Genomic DNA, 19,907 nt, shown 5'->3' with positions numbered 1-19,907 from the left:
ACTCTTTGAAAGGGCTGACAATAGCAGGACTAAGGGAAATGGTTTTAAGTTAAAAGAGGGAAGATTTAGGTTGGATGTTAGGGGGAAGTTCTTTACTAAGAGAGTGGTTAGGCCCTGGAACAGGCTGCCCAGGGAGGTTGTGGATGCCCCGTCCTTGGAGGTGTTCAAGACCAGGTTGGACGGGGCCCTGGGCAACCTGATCTAGTAAAGGTGTATGTTTGGTGGCCCTGCCAGGCAGGGGGGTTGGAACTACGTGATCCTTGAGGTCCCTTCCAACCCGGGTCATTCTGTGATTTTGTGATTCTCTGACCATGGGGTCCCCAACACACAAAAAGTGTGAAAATGTTGAAATGGGCCCGGAGGAGGGCCATGAAGCTAAGGAGTGGACTGGAACACCTCTTCTACAACAGGCTGATGGAGCTGGGCTTCTTCAGCGTGGAGAAGGCTGCAAGAAAGACATCACTGCAGCCTTCCGGTACATAAAGGGAGCATATAAGCAGGAGGGAGACTGACTTTTTACATGGTTTGATAGTGACAGGACAAGGAAGAACAGGTTTAAACTAGAGGGAATATTTAGATTGGATGTCTGGGGAAAATGTTTTACAGAGGGCAGTGAGGTGCTGGCATGGGCCATCCTGAGAAGCTGTGAATGCCCCACTCCTGCAGGCGTTGAAGGCCAGGTTGGATGGGCCCTCAGCAGCTTGAGCTGGTGGTGGCAACCCTCCTATCCGTGGTGGTGGGTCAGAACTGTATGGTCTGTGAGACCCTTCCAACCCAAGTCTTTCTATTACACTGTGGTATCACCAGCAGGAGTCAGAAATAGGTAGCACTTAGTGAAAGTAATTCCTGTGTCACTGAAAAGTAACTAAAGCTCTTAAAAACAGAGGAGACTGGATGAACTAGAAAAGGTTTATTAATATAATTATGTTAACATGTAAAAAAATAAAATAAAAGAATTAAAAGGTGCATTAAATCACACTTATAGGCAGTAGCAGCGTTTAACAGCAAGTTTATTTTTTAAAGGCACTCCTAGTCTTGTTAGAGAAGAGTAAGGCACGAGCAAGTTTACTTTGCAGTTGACCTATCTCCACACATCACACTTTCCCTTTTTTTACACACATCTCCTGATTATTTTATGTCATTAGCAGCAGTGACAGTTGTTCCTCATCCAGAGTTTCTAAGTTCTACTTAACATGTAAACATTAAAAATAATTAACAGTTCATGAAAAATTTACTGCACCCAGTGCTCTATTGCACTACATATACATGTTACCATTTAATAGTAGGTTCAGGATATTTTTTGACCATATTTAGGACTTCATAGAGATAGTATAGTTCAAATGAAGATAAAAGCCACACATCTTTTTCTCTATGTAAACAATCAAATAAAGGAATTTAATTTCTGTTAGATAAAACTGCAATGATAAGAGATGGGTTTCACAGTAACCTGTTCACAGAAACACGGTTTGTTCCTTTACACGGTGTACATTCAAGGATTAAAACAGAGGGCTTAATGTTAGTGCAATAGCTTCAGTTCTCTATCTCATAAATGACTTGGAACTTGAGTTATACACCTGAAGAATTGCCAAATGACTGACTACTTATTTTCTTATAAAAAATAATCACCTCGACAGAACTATTTAAAGAGCTTTTTTCATATCACAAAATAGTTCAATCAGATAAAAAGTAGGATATGAAATATATGAATATATGAAAAATACTTATTCGAATTTAGACTCTGCATCAAAATATCCTGAAAGAAAAGAAAGAGAATGCACTTGAGGAAATAAGAGAACAGAAAAAGGAAAACTCTGGTCAGTTTTGAAGGAATCTTCTATCTGACATTGAACTTAGGCAGCAAAGGAAACTCGGACCAACACATACTGTGTAGGCCTTTCACAGTTGTTACACACGCTAATAAAATAATAGCTTCTGCTGGCTTTTGCAATAATGAAGTATCAACGATAAAGTAAAATGTTTCTGATTTCATAGGATACTCTCTTTTCTCTCCCCTAACCATTTATTAATACAACATCCCAATGTCCTACATGTTTTAAGATAACAGAAGTTAGCATTTCTAGCCACCTGAAAAATACACTCTTATGGTGAACATTTAGATGGAATGCTAAATGTTTAAAACTTACATGAACTTTCTCTGGCTTGTTATAAAACTGATAAAAACCGAGTATACAAATTCCAGCAGTTGGTGTATTAATAGAAATTTTAAAAACAAAACAAAAAACCAGGAACAGTGAAAAATAAATTACCGCTTTAGATTATTAAATCCTGAGGAATGTAGGATGATACTGCTGTGTAATACATGCAGCACTTTATACACATACAGCATTTATACATGAATTGTGTCCCTTTAAAAATCTATTCTCTGTAAGTATAGATCGCTTTTTTTCATTACAGAAATACAAAAGAGGACTCAACAGAAATTAATAACAAATTCTTCCAGTGTCCAACACTACACAGGCTGGCAAGATCACTTTTCTGAAAATAAAAATCTCCTAGACATCTCCTAGGCTAAGGTCCAAAGCACCCTTAAACCACACAGCAGGTATTTCTAAGTTCTCAATCCATGAAGAATAATACACTTCACCCTTCAAGACAGATACTGCAGCCAGTAAAGAGCTGTTGACCTCCGCAGCAATGTACAACAGAAATTAAGAGTTCGCATTACTGAGTTGCTTATAGCTTATCTGCAGACAACATCTCTTTGAAGAAAGAAAATCAACATTTTTTCCTCTCTTACCATTTCCTCCTGATTCACACTCTCCTTTGAATACGTACATGGCATTTTCCTCATCTTCCCCATGAAGCTACCAGATTACTGTGTCAATTAGCACAAAAAGGGAAATTGCACAAGCAGCATAAAGATAACAAATGTTTCAGTAGTGATGACTAATTCATTATTTGACTGTGTGATCTTAGCAGCACAAACTTACAAAACAGCCATTTCCCTGAGAATCAATTAGAAAAGCAGCCCCCTACTTGTAAATTAGGCCTGTATTCATACTTCTGCATCTAGTCTACCCCATCTGTATTCTGTTCTACTGTAATTACTTGGCTTTGTATCTTATCATCTTGACAACCAAGATAAAATAACTAAGCATAAGGATTCCGGACTGCATTAATTAATAAGTTGTCTTCCAAGATCTAACAGGAGCTGTAACAATATCTGATATACAATGTAAAACTACTGGCATGCAGCTTTACCAGTTACAAACATAGAAATCATTAGTCTCCTTGGACATACATATTGATATACTCCAGTTAGTATAAAAGTGCAGTCAATGTAATTCTGCTCTGAATAGACATTCTGATTTAATTTACTATGATTTCAAGTTTACAAGAAAGATTTCATATCAAATTTATTTCCACTTCCAGTCTTCAGGAATTGATAAAATACTCTCAAAAGGTTATTCACGGGCAACCAGAGAAATGCTCTGGAGATAATCTGCAGATGCCATTATGAAGTCAGTCCATTCCTTGGCTAGCTCTTCAAAGGAACCTCCTTGCCCCCCATATTCCTGTGGGAGAATGCTGACTGGAAAATGTTCAGTCAGACTCTGCAAGTAGTTACTTCCATGCATATACACCTAAAACAAAATGTGAGAAGCATTTACTTCAGTATGAATGCTTGACTCTTGAGTAAAAACAGAGAGCAAATAAATGCAATACAAGCACTTAAGTCTCTGGATTGGCTGCACTAAACACTAATATGTTCACAGTGAGCTCCTTCAGTAAGGCAGAAAGTACATTTTAAGTCCAAAACTCACTGCACCAATATAGCTAAAATAATCTGTACCAGGGGGGCTGGGGCTTGGTCTTGTCCTGACGTGTGTCATGTAGTGTTCAGCACCTGGCCATTACTATCTGGTCCTGCTAAGCACATTTGAAGACAACATTACGTACAAGGTATGTAGGTTCAAACAGGTGCCAAAGGAGACATTCTGAAGAATCTGTACTTACATTACAGACTCACATTACAGTCCACATAATTCAGTTCAAATTAAATTAGATCCCGGACTGCTCTCCTCCAGCTTAACCTTTTAATTCTGTAGTTTTGGTTGCTATTTTCCTGCTTTATTAGAGCTAACTTGAAGCCTTCTTCATATTGCTTTTGGTCAAAAACTTTTATAGGTTTCTTACTAACATTTGACTAGAATTTTCTGATTATTAACACCATTAGTTGACAATTTCTCACAGTCATTTGTAGACAAGTGCCTAGAGATCTGGGGCCTATTTCTCGCTAATTCTGTGGAAGATATGCTGTGTGATCTTAAGCAAGTTATTTAACCCTCCATTAGAGTATATTTTAGAGTAGTGACAACAGCAACTCCTACGTTATTGATAACTGCAGATGTTTTACAGCTAGATTACAGAGGGCAGTAGAGTACTAAAACAATGATTTATCCTCTTCAAAGTTCAGATCCTAAGGGAAGTGTTGCAGACATTTGTTTAGGGGTTTTGTGGTAGAAATAAATGTTTGTGTGCACTCACCCGCTGCTTTATTTTTTCAGTGAGAAAAGGCTTAATTAGAGCGAAGACTGGGTGGAACAACAAAGGCTCATTAATCAAGTGGATACCTCGAACTTTTAGTGGAAAGGAATCCTGTCAAGATACATGAAAAACAGCATGAGAAAAAGAAATTATTGAAAAGATTCTCTCATGAAGGACAAGTCTGAAACTACCTAAGGCCACAGGTATTCCTCCTGGCCTTGCTAATTCTTGCACTGTGGAATACACTTAGTTTACACTGATTAGGAAAACACATTTTGTTCTTCTCATTAGTAGGGGAAAAAATAACAAGGAAAGGCTGACTATAAAAACAACAACAAATTGCACACAAAAAATACACACCAAGCTTTGCCTCAGCTTTTATTCTGAAGTACAGTTCTTCATAGCAAAGATCCTGCTGCTCCTTTACCAAAAAAGCTATCTAGACATCTGTTTTTACTGGCAACTCCCACAGCCCAGAGATATATATATAGAGAGAGATATAAAAACAGCAAATTCAGTGGTTTATATTTGTAAGTTAAATAAATTATATTTATTTAAGTAAGGAGTCTTAAAATTAGTGAATTTGCCCAAGCCTGAAGTTCAGCTTTACAGAAAGTTTATTGTTATAGTCATAGAATGATTTGGGTTGGAAGGGACCTTTAAAATCATCCAGTTCCAATCCCCCTGCTATAGACAGGGTTAAACCCTATAATAAAAGTTGTATCTCCTATACGCCTTCATAATTTAAAATACTACTAGTTGGGTTTGAGTTTCATATAGAGGTCCCACAACTTCTCGACCTGCAAGGAAATAATGACAGTGTATAAAGACAGTATTATGCAATGGGGAAGAATAACTCCTGTTAAATCCCACCTGATACTACTATGCTGCAACTGGTGTTTATAAAAATGGCTATATCGTAACAGTCTTCTATGGATAAGAAAAAAACTCACACATATTTCTTAAGTGCAAATCCTATTAGATGTTAATGTATGATAAAGACCTTAATTCTGTCAGATTTAAGGTTTACTGCACATTATTATCATTTGTTTAAAGCCTAATCCTTCACAGAAGGATTCGGTTTTGCCTCAAGGTAACTGATACGATGTCACCTACTGATGTTACTATACTTTCTATTCTGTTTTACATTTATTCCCTTTCTTTTAATGTGTTTCTCCACACAAGATAGCAATCTGCAATAAAGACACATTTCACAAGAAAAACATAGGGTAAAAACCAAGGTTCCTAAATTTTTACTTAGAAGCATATTGATCAACACTAAAAACAAGCTCTAGATGAAACATACAAACCCACACCTAGAATGATGAAAAGGATCCAAAAAAGAAAGAAAATAAAAAGGAAGACAAATCAATTGAGCTTATTCCTCATCTAAGAAAACAGCATTTGAAATGCAATCTTTCTTTTTTTTTCTGTCTTTTTTTCAATTGCTATAAGAAACATTTAGAAGCTTGAAAAACATACAACAAACCCGTAACAAGATGGAATCATTTTATTCAAAGAATATCCTCATTTGAGGTAATGGATTGAAACCTTCAGATTTAATTGCAAATCCTATTCTATTTCCTTTCTACTCTCAATTTCAGAGTTATAAAATTACTAACAACTTGTTTACTACCTCAGAAATAAGCAGAAACATTCTCTCAACTGTTGTTCTCATGGAATTGGCCCAGGATCATATAAACATCAGTATTTTTTTTATTCTAGATGAAAAAAAAAACAAACAAAAAACAAACAAAAAAAAACCAACAAACAAACAAACAAAAAACTGAAATACTCATTGGTTTCCTTGAAGTTCTACAGCAGGGATCAAGAAGAGCTGATGAAATTCTGATGCTATCAGCTTGCTGACTACGCTCTGAATTACCCTCAGATATAAACCTTGCCAAACCAGAGTGAGAGATAATCTCCCTAGCTTATTTCTACATCATAGGTTAACAGTTTATCATTACTGATTTTCAGTTTAACTTCTGAAGGAAGGTAGGATAATATGACAAAAGCGTAACCTGCCTGCCAATTCTCTGTCTCTTTCCTCACTTTTTGTACAAATTGATTGGCAAAATTCAACTCAATTTGACAGAAAGGAAAAAGTCTTAGAGGTGAGATAACAATGAGTTGCACAAAATAACTCGTTATTGGGGAACACAAGCAAAACAAATGCCACATGCTGTTGGGAACAGATGGATGGTCTTGGCACTATCATCTATACTTGCTGACAAGTAGTAACCACTTGGCCTGAACTGAACTTAGAACACCCTGTTTTTCATCTTCTCTAAGTCTCAAGGAAAAGAAAAAAAAATCTTTGAACAGATCCTTACAGAAGTAGGCTTTATCTGCTTAAGAAATTCTTGCATTGTAACAAGTCAGTGGAATTTTAATAAGACATCAGAGGTTAAAGGGCATTTGCTGCTATACAACAACAGGCTTTAAGTCAAACTGAGCATAACATATGCAGGAGTTATCTGACTTTTTGTGGATATATGATTTAGTTCTTTCAAACTGTATGACCTCTAAAAAGGGCTATAGAAGGAAAAACTACCATAACTTAAGATGGAAGAAAAATTCATTACAACAATGAAGCAGCATAAAGCAGTATGTTTTACTTACTGTGAGCACAGCAGCAATTTTCTTGGCCACTGCTGGACTGATTTGAAATGCATGAGCAAATCGCCACCCTTGAAGATCAAAGATAGTCTTGACTCCATTCCTCTGAGTCTCAATCTCCTTTACAATGAGTTCAGATGTGATCAGACTCACACGAAACACATCGTATGCCGTAAATGACGTGGGATCCCATTGTCCTGAGGGTTAAGTACATCGCACTGCATTACCACAAACGTACGGCACACATCTGTACTTTCACTTCCTACTGCTTCTTGGGATAAGTAATACATTGCACCTACAACAATAGCCTACAGTACAAGGTTTTGCCACAAACATCTTAAGACAATACCAATCCCATTAGCAGAAACCAAAGGAAAACATGGTATAGCTCAAAGGGGCTAATCATTGGCAATGCGCTGCAGGAACTCCAGAAGGAAACCACATATCATCAATCCACATGATTTTGCTTCAGTACAGTAATACTGCCAAGCCTCAGTGAATTCCATTTGCTTTCTTGAGACCTGAGCAAAGAATTGCATGGGATGAGCCTTCACGTTGGGCACAATCAGAAAGCACAGCTTTGCAAAGAAAAGCATTTCACTTTACTAAACCAGCCAATATTAAAACAATTATTTGAAAGCTGGCAAAAATCATTTCTCTTTCCAAAATAACCACAAAAAATATGGCAATGTGATTTTTAAATTATTATTTTTAGGACTTTAGGGAGTACATAGTACATACATCAAAACAAACAAGGTATTTGGGGCATAATTTATACAGGGTTCATCAGCTACATCTGAATGGTGAAAACTCAATGAACACATCTGCATCTAAGCTAAATGTTGGTACATGACAAGGTGTATATGTTTTTTCTACTCTTTCTCCCCTCTGTACTGCATCTCCACCACAGTCAGAACATACATTTTATAATTCCCATGGAAACAAAATTACTGTTTGGAAACTTGAAACCTATTGTAACATATTGTAAGCTTTAGAGTTTTTTTATGCAAACAAGAATTTTACTTAACAGACAAACTTCAGAAAAGAATGCATAACTTTAGACATACTAGTTATGAATCAAATGGTATAACTATTACTGCTCAATAAATACATTTATGTTAACCCAAATGTATTTGTAATAGTGGAGAACAATTACTATCTTTCTAGTTAAGAGATTCTCATATTACATTCCATTTTATCAACTCCTGGTGTTACACCCATTAGATACTTCTATTTTGCTGCTGAAATTGTGATAATTTACAAACAACCAAACAAAAAGAATTAGTACAAGAACCACGTATGAAATGGGTCCAAGAAATATCATCACTCACCAATTCTGTATATTAGGACTTTGCTTCCAGACGGGTCTCTTGATCTCAAGACTCCAAGATAGTTAGCACGCAATAGACCAAGGACAGAAAATGGCTGCAAGTCTGCACTTATTTCTGGGCATTCCATTCTCCACTTCTGGTAGTTCTTCAGTAACTGGAAAAGAAAATAAGCGTGTCAGATATCCATCAGGTATTACATTTAAAAAAAAAAACACAGATAAAACCACAGTTTCAATATGTGGTCACAGCCAGAGGTTTAATTCATTAAATTAGTTGTCATTTCATTGTGTATTCAAAGCAAATTGCTCAGAGAAGCAGAAGGCTGCTATACTTGATCAAATCAGTGAGTTGTTATGTACTTAGAATCATCAGCTCATTAATGGAATGCAGATCCTACTTTGTGTCAGAAAAGAAAACTGGGCTATACAGAAATCACCAGTGGTTTCAACTTTCAAAGCATTAAAAATATAATAATAGAACAGAGTTCTCAGGTTACATTTAGGATTATTCAGATTAATAACTCATAGGATTCCTTCAAATTTTGGAAAACTTGGAAAATATGTACAGTTGATAATGATTTCATTTTACCATTTGACATACATATGGTCATCAGCATATCTGAAGCACATTTTCAAAGTCCCTCCTACTCCTTAGATAAGGCAAAATACAAGCGTATAATGTGTAAGGCGTGTAATCCTTCACTCCCATTATCTATTAGGCAATTTTCCTCCCTCAGAATGGAAATAATGTTAACCTGTTTTACTAAAAGAGAGATTGTGTCCATTGTCACGAACACAACTGCCCTCATTCCTAAGGCTGGAAGGAATCAACATATGCTAGCACTAATGAAGGATGGGGAGGACTGTATGTTGAATCGGAATGGTCTAACTCTTAAGGAACAGTCAATTAAAGGAGTTTCTTTCTGAGGAGACATCTAGCTAGCAGAATTACAGATAATATTGCGAGATGTTATTGTAGGTAGAGATGGATCATTAAAAATTAAATCATTGACGTGGTAGTTCCAAACTCTAATTACAGTTTATCTTTTAAAATTAAGAAGTTAACTGGTGGTGGAGAAAAGGAGTAGCAATGATCTGCAACTGAAGTTATTTATGACATTCTGAATAGGTAAGTAGGAATCTATGCAAGATTGTCTTCTATTCACCAGTTACCATCTCCCTCTGCTCTACCGCTCATGCTAAGCCATCCAGCACTGAGCTTGGAGGACAGAGGGGTAGCTCTGACTATCAAAGCTTGTATTTTCTATTCAAATGTCCTAGAAAACTACAGTTTGGACTCCTATCATTTTCAAAGGAGCTAAGTGAATCAGAATTTTTCAGTACTTTGTACCACAAGAAAAGAAAATCAAAGGTTTAAAATCTTAAAGGTAGAATAGACAGGCTACTCTTTCAAACTGTTACATCCAATATTAAAAGCAATCTGATCCTCAGTATAGTTTCACAAATTAAATACGGTCACAGAAATGAAAACATCAGCCAACTCTCCTTTATTTCTGTTAATTCATATTTACTGATTTCTAAATTATACCACATTCCGTAACAGAAGCACTACAATTAAAAGAACTGTCAGCTCCAATTAATAAAACCTTTAATAAAACCCTCAAACTTCCCATATGTATGCAATGATCATTTTCTTCGTAGAGAGAATGGCTGGAAGTAACCTCAGTGGATACCAAATTCATCCCTTGGAATGTATCAACTATGTTGGTTAATCACAAAATCACAGGGGTTGGAAGGGAACTCCAGAGATCATCGAGTCCAACCTCTCACCAAAGAAGGATTTCTGCACCAGGTTGCACACGTAGGCGTCCAGGCGGGTAATGCTAAACCTAAGATTTACCGTCGCATACCTCATAACTTGTTCATGCTACACAATTAACATTAGTAATAATTTCTAACTCTTTATTTTCAAATTTCTTATATTGTTTCATACAAACATACAATTCTTCCTCAGCTTAAGAGTATTCTTAGACAAAACTGCCATTATGTTGTTTGTTAAAATAATTTACTTACAAGTAGATGGTGCAATGATCAGCAATTAACTGTATAATTTCTAGAAACATTGCCTGTAAGTATGTACTTGTAGACACAAAACTGGGACGGTCCATCTGCCATACCAGAATCCCATCTGACTTGGAAATAAGCCAGCTGATAAAAGCCTTACTCTAGACTGTACACTGTAAACAGAAACACTTAACTGCTAACGTATTTCACTAAAAGTCTTTTGACCTCATAAAATTAAGCTAACGTAAACAAACAGAGCAGGAAGTGAAGGAAACCGAGTTAATCTGTGGAATAGAAATTCACTGATTGCAAAGATAGGCCAGAAGAGGTACTACAATTATCTCACTCTGCTGGAATTTGACTCCTTACAAAGGGCACTGTGGAACAATCCCAAACACTGTGCCAACCAGACAGCACTGTTTACATACTGTGTTATTTATCTTCATCTTTCCAAAACAGACAGTTAAACAGCAGCAAAAAAAAAAAACAAAAAAACAACCACACAAACAACCACAAGAGTGCTATCCAAATATCTGCTGCTTCATAGTTTGTCCCTTCTAACATCAGGTGCACCCCATCACAATGAACCAACTTAACAATCATATTAATATTTTAAGCAGTTGTTTGAAGAGCTGCTTGCCGAAATCAAGATGAGAATAAATATAGGTTCATTCAATCCCCTGAATAATCTCAGCTTTCAGTTAGTTTCTTCTTTTCATAAACATTAACACTTCCCTAGACAGAAACATCAAACCCTCTATTTCTAGACCTGAGTAGGAAGGGAATAGTGTTCACAGCCTTCAACACAATAAGAATACTTAAAAAAACATAAATTACCTACTGACTGCCCATGATTGAATAAACACAGTTAGAGCACTTATGACACCCTCTAAGCATGATACTTTTTACACAGACACATCTAAGCTCCACACATTCTTCCCTTTTCCAGAAAGCCACAAAGTGCTCAAGTGAATAGTTCTCACGTCAAAAACTATTCGGCCTAATTACCTGAAATGATGATTCAGTTCTGAAATAAAGGTCAGCATTAGATAACTTTCCATAACATTCACAGCTAATTTGGAGACATTTTCTGTGAACAGCCACTTTCTCAGCTGCTGGACATTCTCAAGTCATACAGAGCCACTTATATGAGCAATTCTTAAACATAACCGAATACAAAAATTAACAGTGGATTTTACAGTTTTAGTTTATTTTAAAAATTCCTAGAAGAACATTGCTTAAATACAGGAATTTATATGGAATATTTAAAACATAGGACAATGGGGGTTTTGTTTTGTTCTGTTTTTAGTTAAGATAGCAAAGGAAAGTGTCAGTTTTGTTCATAATAAGCAGCCTGAGTACAGAATGTAAATGTAATATAATCAGGAGAAAGGGGAGCACTCATTACAATCAAAATGACTCATACATTTACAAGAAAAAACAGCTCTATATAATTACCTGTGTACACTTAAATATCTGTTAAGCATCTGAAAACAGACACGAAATAACTTGATGAGCAAAGCTGGATGAAAAACTCCATTGTCTGGAGTTAAGCATCAAGAGATTTCTCCCCAGGTCTTAGAAGATAGTTCCAGATTCTTAACGTCAGAGATGTTATTGATTAATACACATCTCACGTGATATAAAACAAATGAAAGTGAACTCAGTACTTGCACTAGAAAACAATGTTTGTTATAAAAACTGATGTACATCTACATGAAAACCAATTATTTTTCCTGATTGATAACCATATTAACAAAGGTGCAAGACAGAACTAAGTTTTTGTGTATACACACATACTCACACCTTGATGCTGGTGTTTCATTGTTGCATTTTTACTGAATTTAAACATTCATTCTTTGCCCTATAGTATCATCCACTTCAACTACAAGACAGTACAGGAGAGGGGCTGCTATTTCTCTGTATTTCACATACCACTACTGAATCCAAGCAACAGCAGTTTTGAACACAGCAAGAAAGCCAAACATGCCCACACAGCTGGCACATTAAAAAGGACTAAACCCATTGCTTTAACTCAATTAATGGTGACCCAGAGCACTGCTTCTCAGCTTGAAACTTTTGCAGTATTAACATCCGATCCATGCTTTTATCTCTCACAGGGATTGCAAAGGCACAAGTGAAAGAGGCTGCAACAATACAACACCATTCCTCCTCAGTGGTATTTTTTGGGGGATGTAAGCCCTGACAGGGCTGTTTCACTGGACAGGAAAATGTCTTACTGGCATATTTAGGTCTTTATATGTTATTTCACAGTTGTTGTTAGCCCATGACAAAGGACCTTCCGCACACTCCCAAAGACAAATCTCTGACAGGATTTCACAAAGGTTTTAAGGATTACACACATTCTCACTGATAACATTCACGCATTTGAAATCCTATAGTAGAAAACATTTGCTTAATTTCACCTCTTCTTCCAGGAGTCTGTACTTAAGTGATCAGGGCTCCCGCATTCCTTTCCAGCCACTTTCAAAGGTAAGGAATTTGTACAAACCTTTCCTGTGATCCAAAATGCAGGAAAATAATTTTCTTCTACTGCAAGAACAGTCTGCTGCTGAGCTTACTTAAATATATCATTGGCTTCAAAACATACACATTCCAGTTCTTTGAGTTCTTCAGTTCCAACTAGCTACTTCAGTGGTGGATTTTTTTCTAACGATGATATGTAGAAATAGTTTAGTACTTTAAAGCAAGACTGGAATTGCTAGAAGAAAAATGTAAAAGATTTCTGTTCCACGATATGATTCCGAAATGGAATCACCATCTAACTGATTATTTTCTGGAAGATTTCCAAAAGTTGATAAACAAACTCCTAGGAGGCCAATAATATGAGTTACATATTAACCTGGCATGCATCATGAAAGAGTTTGGTCAGTAACCAAACTCATAATTCATATATAAGGCTAAGTATAAGCCCATAGTAAGAAGGATGGTGGAGAAATCTTCCATTCTTTTGGTCACAGGCACTGCTGAGCCACAGACTCTGATCATCCCTTACCTGTTCTACAAGTAGGATCATCACTTACCTGTTCTACAAGTACCATGCAGTAGTGCCATTTTCCAGATGGGGAAAATCAGGTTGCACCAGACTGGACTCTGAGCTGAGAGGGGATATGTACTCAGGTGGGGAGGGTCACCTACCATCTAAGACAGAAGACAGGAGGGCACTGTCCAGGATGATACAAAAACATAACCTCATCCCATGAGGTCTCATTTGGGTTCAATGAATCTTTTTTTTTTTTTTACAGTCACCACAGACTTTTGCACAGTAATCCTCTTGGACTCTTCTAGAATACACTGATTGCAGATAAACACATTCCTCTATTTATTTATTTATTGTCTTCTTCCCACACTGTTTCCAAAGAGCTAGAAATCAATGTCAGCTGACATGCAGAACATTATGTAAACAAAAGAAATCTGAGGTGGAGAGATTCAACACATGACTTTCCTGAACACTGAAAACTCTTAGAACACAGAAGTATCCAAACAAGCATTTTAGAGTTAGCAATAAATACAGACCCAGAAATTCCAAAGAGATTCTAAAATGCCTTGATTCTTCCACAGTAGGGCCCCAGCCCTAGAGAGCTGATTCACACAGAGTGTAAGAAATGAAAATACACTGCTCTGTAGACTCCATCTCTAAACCTGGCTTAGACACCACACTTTTAAAGACTAGTCACAGAATCACAGAAGGGACCCACAAAGATCACCTGGATCCACAACGGACCACACAAAATCAAACCCTATGTCTGAGGCCTTTGTCCAAACACTCCTTGAACTCCATCAGTCTGGCACCAAGACCACTGCCCTGAGGAGCCTGTTACAGGGTCTGGCCACACACTGGTGAAGAATCTTCCTAACATCCAGCCTGACTTTCCTCCCAGTCCATGCAGTCCAACCTACAGCACATCTAACAACTAATCACAAGAAACTGCAGAAAACTATGGGCCAAACTCTTGAGTGCCATTGCCATATCTACAGGATTATCAATTTCCAGGGCTGCAACACAAGCTGGAGAGTGGATCATCTACTTTTTGGAACATAGCAGTAAAGGACAGGGGGAAAAAAAGAAAAGAAAGGCACAGTCCTACAATTGCTACTACATCTGATATAAGCCATGTCACAAACTTAAAGCAACAGTAAGATGCGTGAATAGCCAAAGGAATCTGTCTTGACTTGCTCATTATTCTGCTGAGATTTAAAGCCGTCACACAAACCTCAGGAGTCATAGGAAAAGAACATCAGATAGAATTAAAGCTAGTTACTATTATGAGCATCATTCTTTTTTACCACCCTGATGATGCAATATATTTACATGCAAACAGTCTTCAGTTATGCTGACACACAAAGCTGAACTTGGAAGACCGAGAGCGTACAAAAGCAGAAAATGAAAGGTGAACTGTGTTGGGCAATGTTATATCAACAGCATCAAGTTCCATTAAAACACAGCTTCCAGTTGGCACAAGCTTTTAACCTAGAAAGATTTGGAAATACTTTCTGCTGAGATGAATTAGTGGTTATTAATCTTTCTTGCAAAAAAGAAATGATAACAACCTGTACTTCTGACTGCAGAAAACAGGCACGCAATGTTTTATGGCAACAAGCCATACAACAGATAGGAACGGAATAAAACTCACCAAAGCCTGGTAAATTACCAAACTCTAAGAGAAATTTCACAGGCAGAAACCTGCAGCAAAACTCAGAGTCATATGAGTTACTAATGGCCTGAGCAAGGAAAGCAAGGTAAGGATGCCCTTGGAAGGATGCTGTTAGCTGAGCTGTGACCTTACCGCAGGTACCAGAATCTTTGCCAGTGGGTTCGCACCAAGTTAGCAGCCTTGCGATGTCTCCGTGGCCTTGCTCTGCAGGTGTGCATGATGAACAACGCGCTATAGCCCAAATGCCCTGCTTGACCCACCTGGCAGCATACTTCACCCACTCGCATGCCCGCAGAGGGCTCCCAACACCCCCAGGAGCAACACTGCCCACCCACATCTCCATTTCCGAGCTCACCCAGGGTCCTGGCAGCTGAAACAAGCACCCCGGTGTCCCGAGGGCTCCCGCTTCCCTCTTACCCTCCAGGCCAGATCCAGGTTGAAGTCTCGGGCTCGCAGGAACCTCACCAGGAAGGCGTCGCTGAGCTGCTGCGGCCAGCGCTGCCCGGGTTCTGCCTCCGCCCGCCGCCGCAGCTCGGCCACGGCCCCGCGTACCCGTGCCGAGTGATCGGGCAGCTCGTTCAGCCGCTGCGCCATGCCTGCCCCCAGCCCCATCAAGAGCCACCGAGCGGCAAAACACAGCCCGGCCCGGCTGCCTCCGCCCCCGGCGGGGCTTAACCCCTCCGCACCCTCCTGGGCGGGGAAGGGAGGAAAAACGGGCGGTCCCAGCTGGTCCGGTTGGCCTTGCCGCCTACCAAGTTAATCTTTTTTTATGTTATTGTATTTCAAAATGTTTATGTACTTCACCAGCGTTTAGATTTTTAGCCTTTAACACACCTCCTGTTGTGTGTTATATTTCTTTTATTTTATTGCTTATCGCCCCATCCCTGTCCCCAAGGGGTGACATGGGATACCACCTTCTGATGGTGTCCCTGGGTGTTGAGTGCCTGCACCACCCACCTGATGCTGTCTCTAAGGGAAGAATAAAATCTTGGAGCACCCAATTACTAGCAGGAATCACAGAAACATCAAGGTTGGATGACCACTAAGATCATCTAGTCCAACCTTTGACCCATCACCACCATTTCCACTACCCATGTCCCTCAGTGCCACATTTACACCATTTCTTGAACACCTCCAGGGATGGTGATTCCACCAACTCTTTGGGCAGTCTGTTCCAATGCTTCACCACTCTTTCTGAGAAGAATTTTTGTCCTCATATCCAACCTGAACATCCTTTGGTGGAACTTGAGGCCATTCCCTCTCATTTTACCTGGGAGACTAACACACACCTCATCTCATCCTCCTTTCAGGCAGTTGTAGAGAGTGATGAGGTCTCCCTTGATTCTCCTCAAGGCTCATCAGCCCCAGCTCCCTCAGCCGCTCCCCAAAAGACTTGTACTCCAGAGCCTTTGGAGATTTGTTGTCCTTCTCCATTCATGCTCCAGGGCCTCAATGCCTTCCCTGTAGTGAGGGGCCCAAAACTGAAGTGCTTGAGGTGCAGCCCAATGATGGAAATATATTCAGTCGTCATGAGGAAGTTAATTCAACTTTGCTGCCCAGAAGTGAGCTCCAGTTAATGAAGATGAAGAGTTCACTGCTCCTAATGGTATTTTTATTATAGCCATTTCCTTTGATTAAGGTTCCTTTGAGATCACTTGCCCTACTTATGCTAAAAGCCTCACTCATTTACCATACCATTCATGAGGCCTATTAAAAAGCTTATGAAACTTTGTCCTGGGTTATCTTCCTATTCTCTGACTGTGTGCAGATATGCTTCATGTTTGCTTACTTTTTGATCATACCTGTTTGGACTGTTCCATACTGTTGAAATGTCTGCAGGCATCCCCCTCATTTTTCTGAATGCATACAAAGCTACTTAACAAAATTCAGGTGGGTAAAGAGGACCAAGAATTATCTTTCCAAAAAAAGGCTACAGCAGGAATTCAGGGAGACTGAACAGGAAATGAGCTTGCAGGAAAAAAGTGTTGCAGCAAAAGGTACAAGCTCAGAAATGGAACTGAGGTGAGCAGGAGAATAGCAGGGAAGAGAAAGGTGCCAGGAAATATAGAGCCACCCAAGATCAAGGGGGAAAAGCAAGCTGGGAATATAAGAAGAAACAAAGAACGAGAAGAGGTCATACATTGCTTTTAAATGCCTTTTCCTAATTTTTGCGTGCTTATTTTTGTCACCTCAGTGGTCAGATGTGGCACTGAGGGATGTGCTTTAGTAGGCACAGTGGTGATGTGTTGACGGTTGGACTAAGATGATCTCAGTGGTCTTTTCCAACCTTGATGATTCTATGATTCTTACAACTTAGAGTTTGGCCCATAAAATATGAAAGGTGAGAAAATACACGTACCTCTTACTACATCCTTCAGCTATCAACTCATAACTTTTAACTAGGTCTTTCACAGTTCAGATTGCAGTGTTGGGTCTGTGTTTGACCAACATTTGTTTTACCACCAGTTTCAGTGATTTCCGATAAGACCGAGTTGCAAAAATATCTGCATGTTTAATGTTTCTATTAAATCCCATGAGTGAATGTGAGTCTATAGCACTAATTACAGCTCCTGCCTTTGACAGGGAAGATATATCATCACATGTTGAATACTTGACCTCTCACCTGAGTAATTAAAACCTGTTGTAAGAGAAGGTTTGTATGTTTTTGTTTTGTTTAATTACATCTGAAAAAGAGATCAAGTGCTTGAAAGCTCTTAGTAAATTGCATGTGCCTGTTTGTAAACATTACCTTTGCAGTGTCCTTGGACTGATGATTACAAAGACTTTAAACTGTATCAATATCTCTTAGAAGTTGGAATTCAGTATATTCCAGACACAATCAGGCTTTCCAAAGATAGCTGTAATTTGCACTCATTCAGTAGAAAACTCAAATTCATATAAAGTCTGCACTGTACCTTTCACAGGTCTTCTGTGGCAAATGCTCAAGTGTTGCATAGCCAGCTATCTTAGACCGACTGTAAAACGCACAAGCAAAGTAGATAGGTATTTTACATATGTATACAGAAGGTGTTAAAAATGCCATCTTTCTGGAGGTTAAAGAATTCACCTCTATCTGCTTAACCTTATTTTTCTTTAGCTGTCCTCCTATGTGAAGACTTGCAGCACATCCCACAATTTCCCACCTAGTGGTACCAAAGATCCCACAAGCTTACCTGGAAAATGGGCAGTGCAGCTTTGGATGTGCTGCCACCATGATCCCTTGGCCCAGAAATGAAGGCTTGGGGCATACAGTAGTGCTGCAGGCAGACTTTAGGTTGTTCCAGAGATTTTCTAGACATGATCTATGGCTCAAAAATCACTTTTCTTGTCTTTACTGTATCTTTTAGAAGTCTATATTTATTATTATTATTATTTATTTATTTATTTATTTATTTTTAAATGGGACTTCACTATCTCAAAATCTACTAAAGACCAAGGGAGATAAGACTTAATAGATGTTTTATGACCTACGTATTGCCCTGTGTCAGTTATTTTGCTGAATTACACCAAGATCAGATTCTTACTCGCATCTCAAATATCTCCCTTCCCTTACACTGTATATAAGGAAGTATGTATTAATACAAACTTCATACTATTATAAGAAGGGGTGTTTCTAAGTTTTTAAACATATCAGTAAGTTCATGGGTTTTTTTAAAGCCCTTTGCTTAAGTAAACTGAGGACAGGGCACAGGTTACAAGGATTCCAGTCTCATAACATGCTGCCTGTGTATGAAATCCTAGAGCTACAGAACGAAATTGGTTGTGTATTTGTGTAGTACTCAGTACCGGGGAACCCTGAAAGAGGTCCTGCCTAAAGTTCAGGGACTGGGAGATGTTAGACTCTACAGTAATCTATAGCAAAACTCGTGAAGCAAATGAGAGAAGACAGATCAGCTCTGAAGCTGCATTTTCCATGCTCCTTTGTTGTTGTTCTTTGTTTGGTTTTGTTTTGTTTTTAATCTCTGCCCTACAGTAGCAGTTATATTTTCTTTTGATGAACAGTATGGATAAATGTCTTCCACAGACACGTTTGAACAAGCATTAATACACAATTTCTGTAAGAGTGAGATTAAAATTTGAACTTTAAGAGATGCCTGATCCCTGGATCAGATCCCAGAGATTTGATCCCTGGATTTGTTCAAGGTGAGGTTGGATGGGGCCCTGGGCAGCCTGGTCTAGTATTAGTTATGGAGATCAAGAGAAAAAAAAAAAAGAAAAAAAAGAAAAAAAAAAAAAGAGGGAAAAATGTATAGTATAAGCACAACCCAATCAAGTTTCATAATTCAGCTCTGTAAGACTGTAATCTTTGGTGTTTGAAAGAGATAATGAAAAGCACTGACAATGAGGAACTGGCAGTGTAACTCAAGGGCTGAGAATTGATGGGGAGACACTTTGATCCTGCTGCCTTGCTCTAGCAAGAGTACGAATCACCTGCGCTGAACCATGTAGCAGAAATGATGGTTTACATACTGCCAGATTTATTGGCATCCCTTCAGATTCTACACATGTTGAAGAAGCAAGAATGGCTACAACAAGCTGTGCTACATGGTTAGGAGAACGTGTATCACATTATATGTACTTAAAGAAATGGAAGAAAGAGCTATGTAGGTTCCCTTCACTCTGCCATCTCTTCCCTTCTTCCACATAAATCTGTGCCTGTAATTGTTGGAAAAGACATCAGCCACATATTCGATTAAAGAATTCAGGCTTTAATTGAGCTTTTTAGCGTTTTCTACCTATCCTTC

The 19,907-nt window shown here is 38.5% G+C and overlaps 1 protein-coding gene across 3 annotated transcripts; it reads right to left on the bottom strand.

The window, feature by feature from the left end:
• Nucleotides 1-895: 895 nt before the first annotated feature.
• Nucleotides 896-15,828, bottom strand: TTPA (alpha tocopherol transfer protein). Of its 3 annotated transcripts, none has more exons than XM_015855743.3 (5): nt 15,580-15,828; nt 8,463-8,616; nt 7,135-7,328; nt 4,510-4,620; nt 896-3,605 (listed from the first exon to the last, which is right to left on the bottom strand). In XM_015855743.3, the coding sequence occupies exons 1-5, from the start codon at nt 15,772-15,774 to the stop codon at nt 3,426-3,428; spliced, it is 834 nt and encodes a 277-aa protein (XP_015711229.1). In that variant the 5' UTR covers nt 15,775-15,828; the 3' UTR covers nt 896-3,425. The 3 variants fall into 3 exon arrangements, with proteins under 3 accessions (XP_015711229.1, XP_085395637.1, XP_085395636.1); XM_085539511.1 differs by lacking the exon at nt 15,580-15,828 and adding an exon at nt 15,295-15,463; XM_085539510.1 differs by lacking the exon at nt 15,580-15,828 and adding an exon at nt 13,531-13,591.
• Between the last annotated feature and the right edge of the window lie 4,079 nt (nt 15,829-19,907).

This window comes from Coturnix japonica, chromosome 2, assembly GCF_054131305.1.
Source record: "Coturnix japonica strain WE chromosome 2, WE-NBRP24, whole genome shotgun sequence".
Taxonomy (NCBI): Eukaryota; Metazoa; Chordata; class Aves; order Galliformes; family Phasianidae; genus Coturnix; species Coturnix japonica.
The sequence above is the reverse complement of the archived record's forward strand: the minus strand, read 5'-3'. Positions and strand labels throughout refer to the sequence as shown.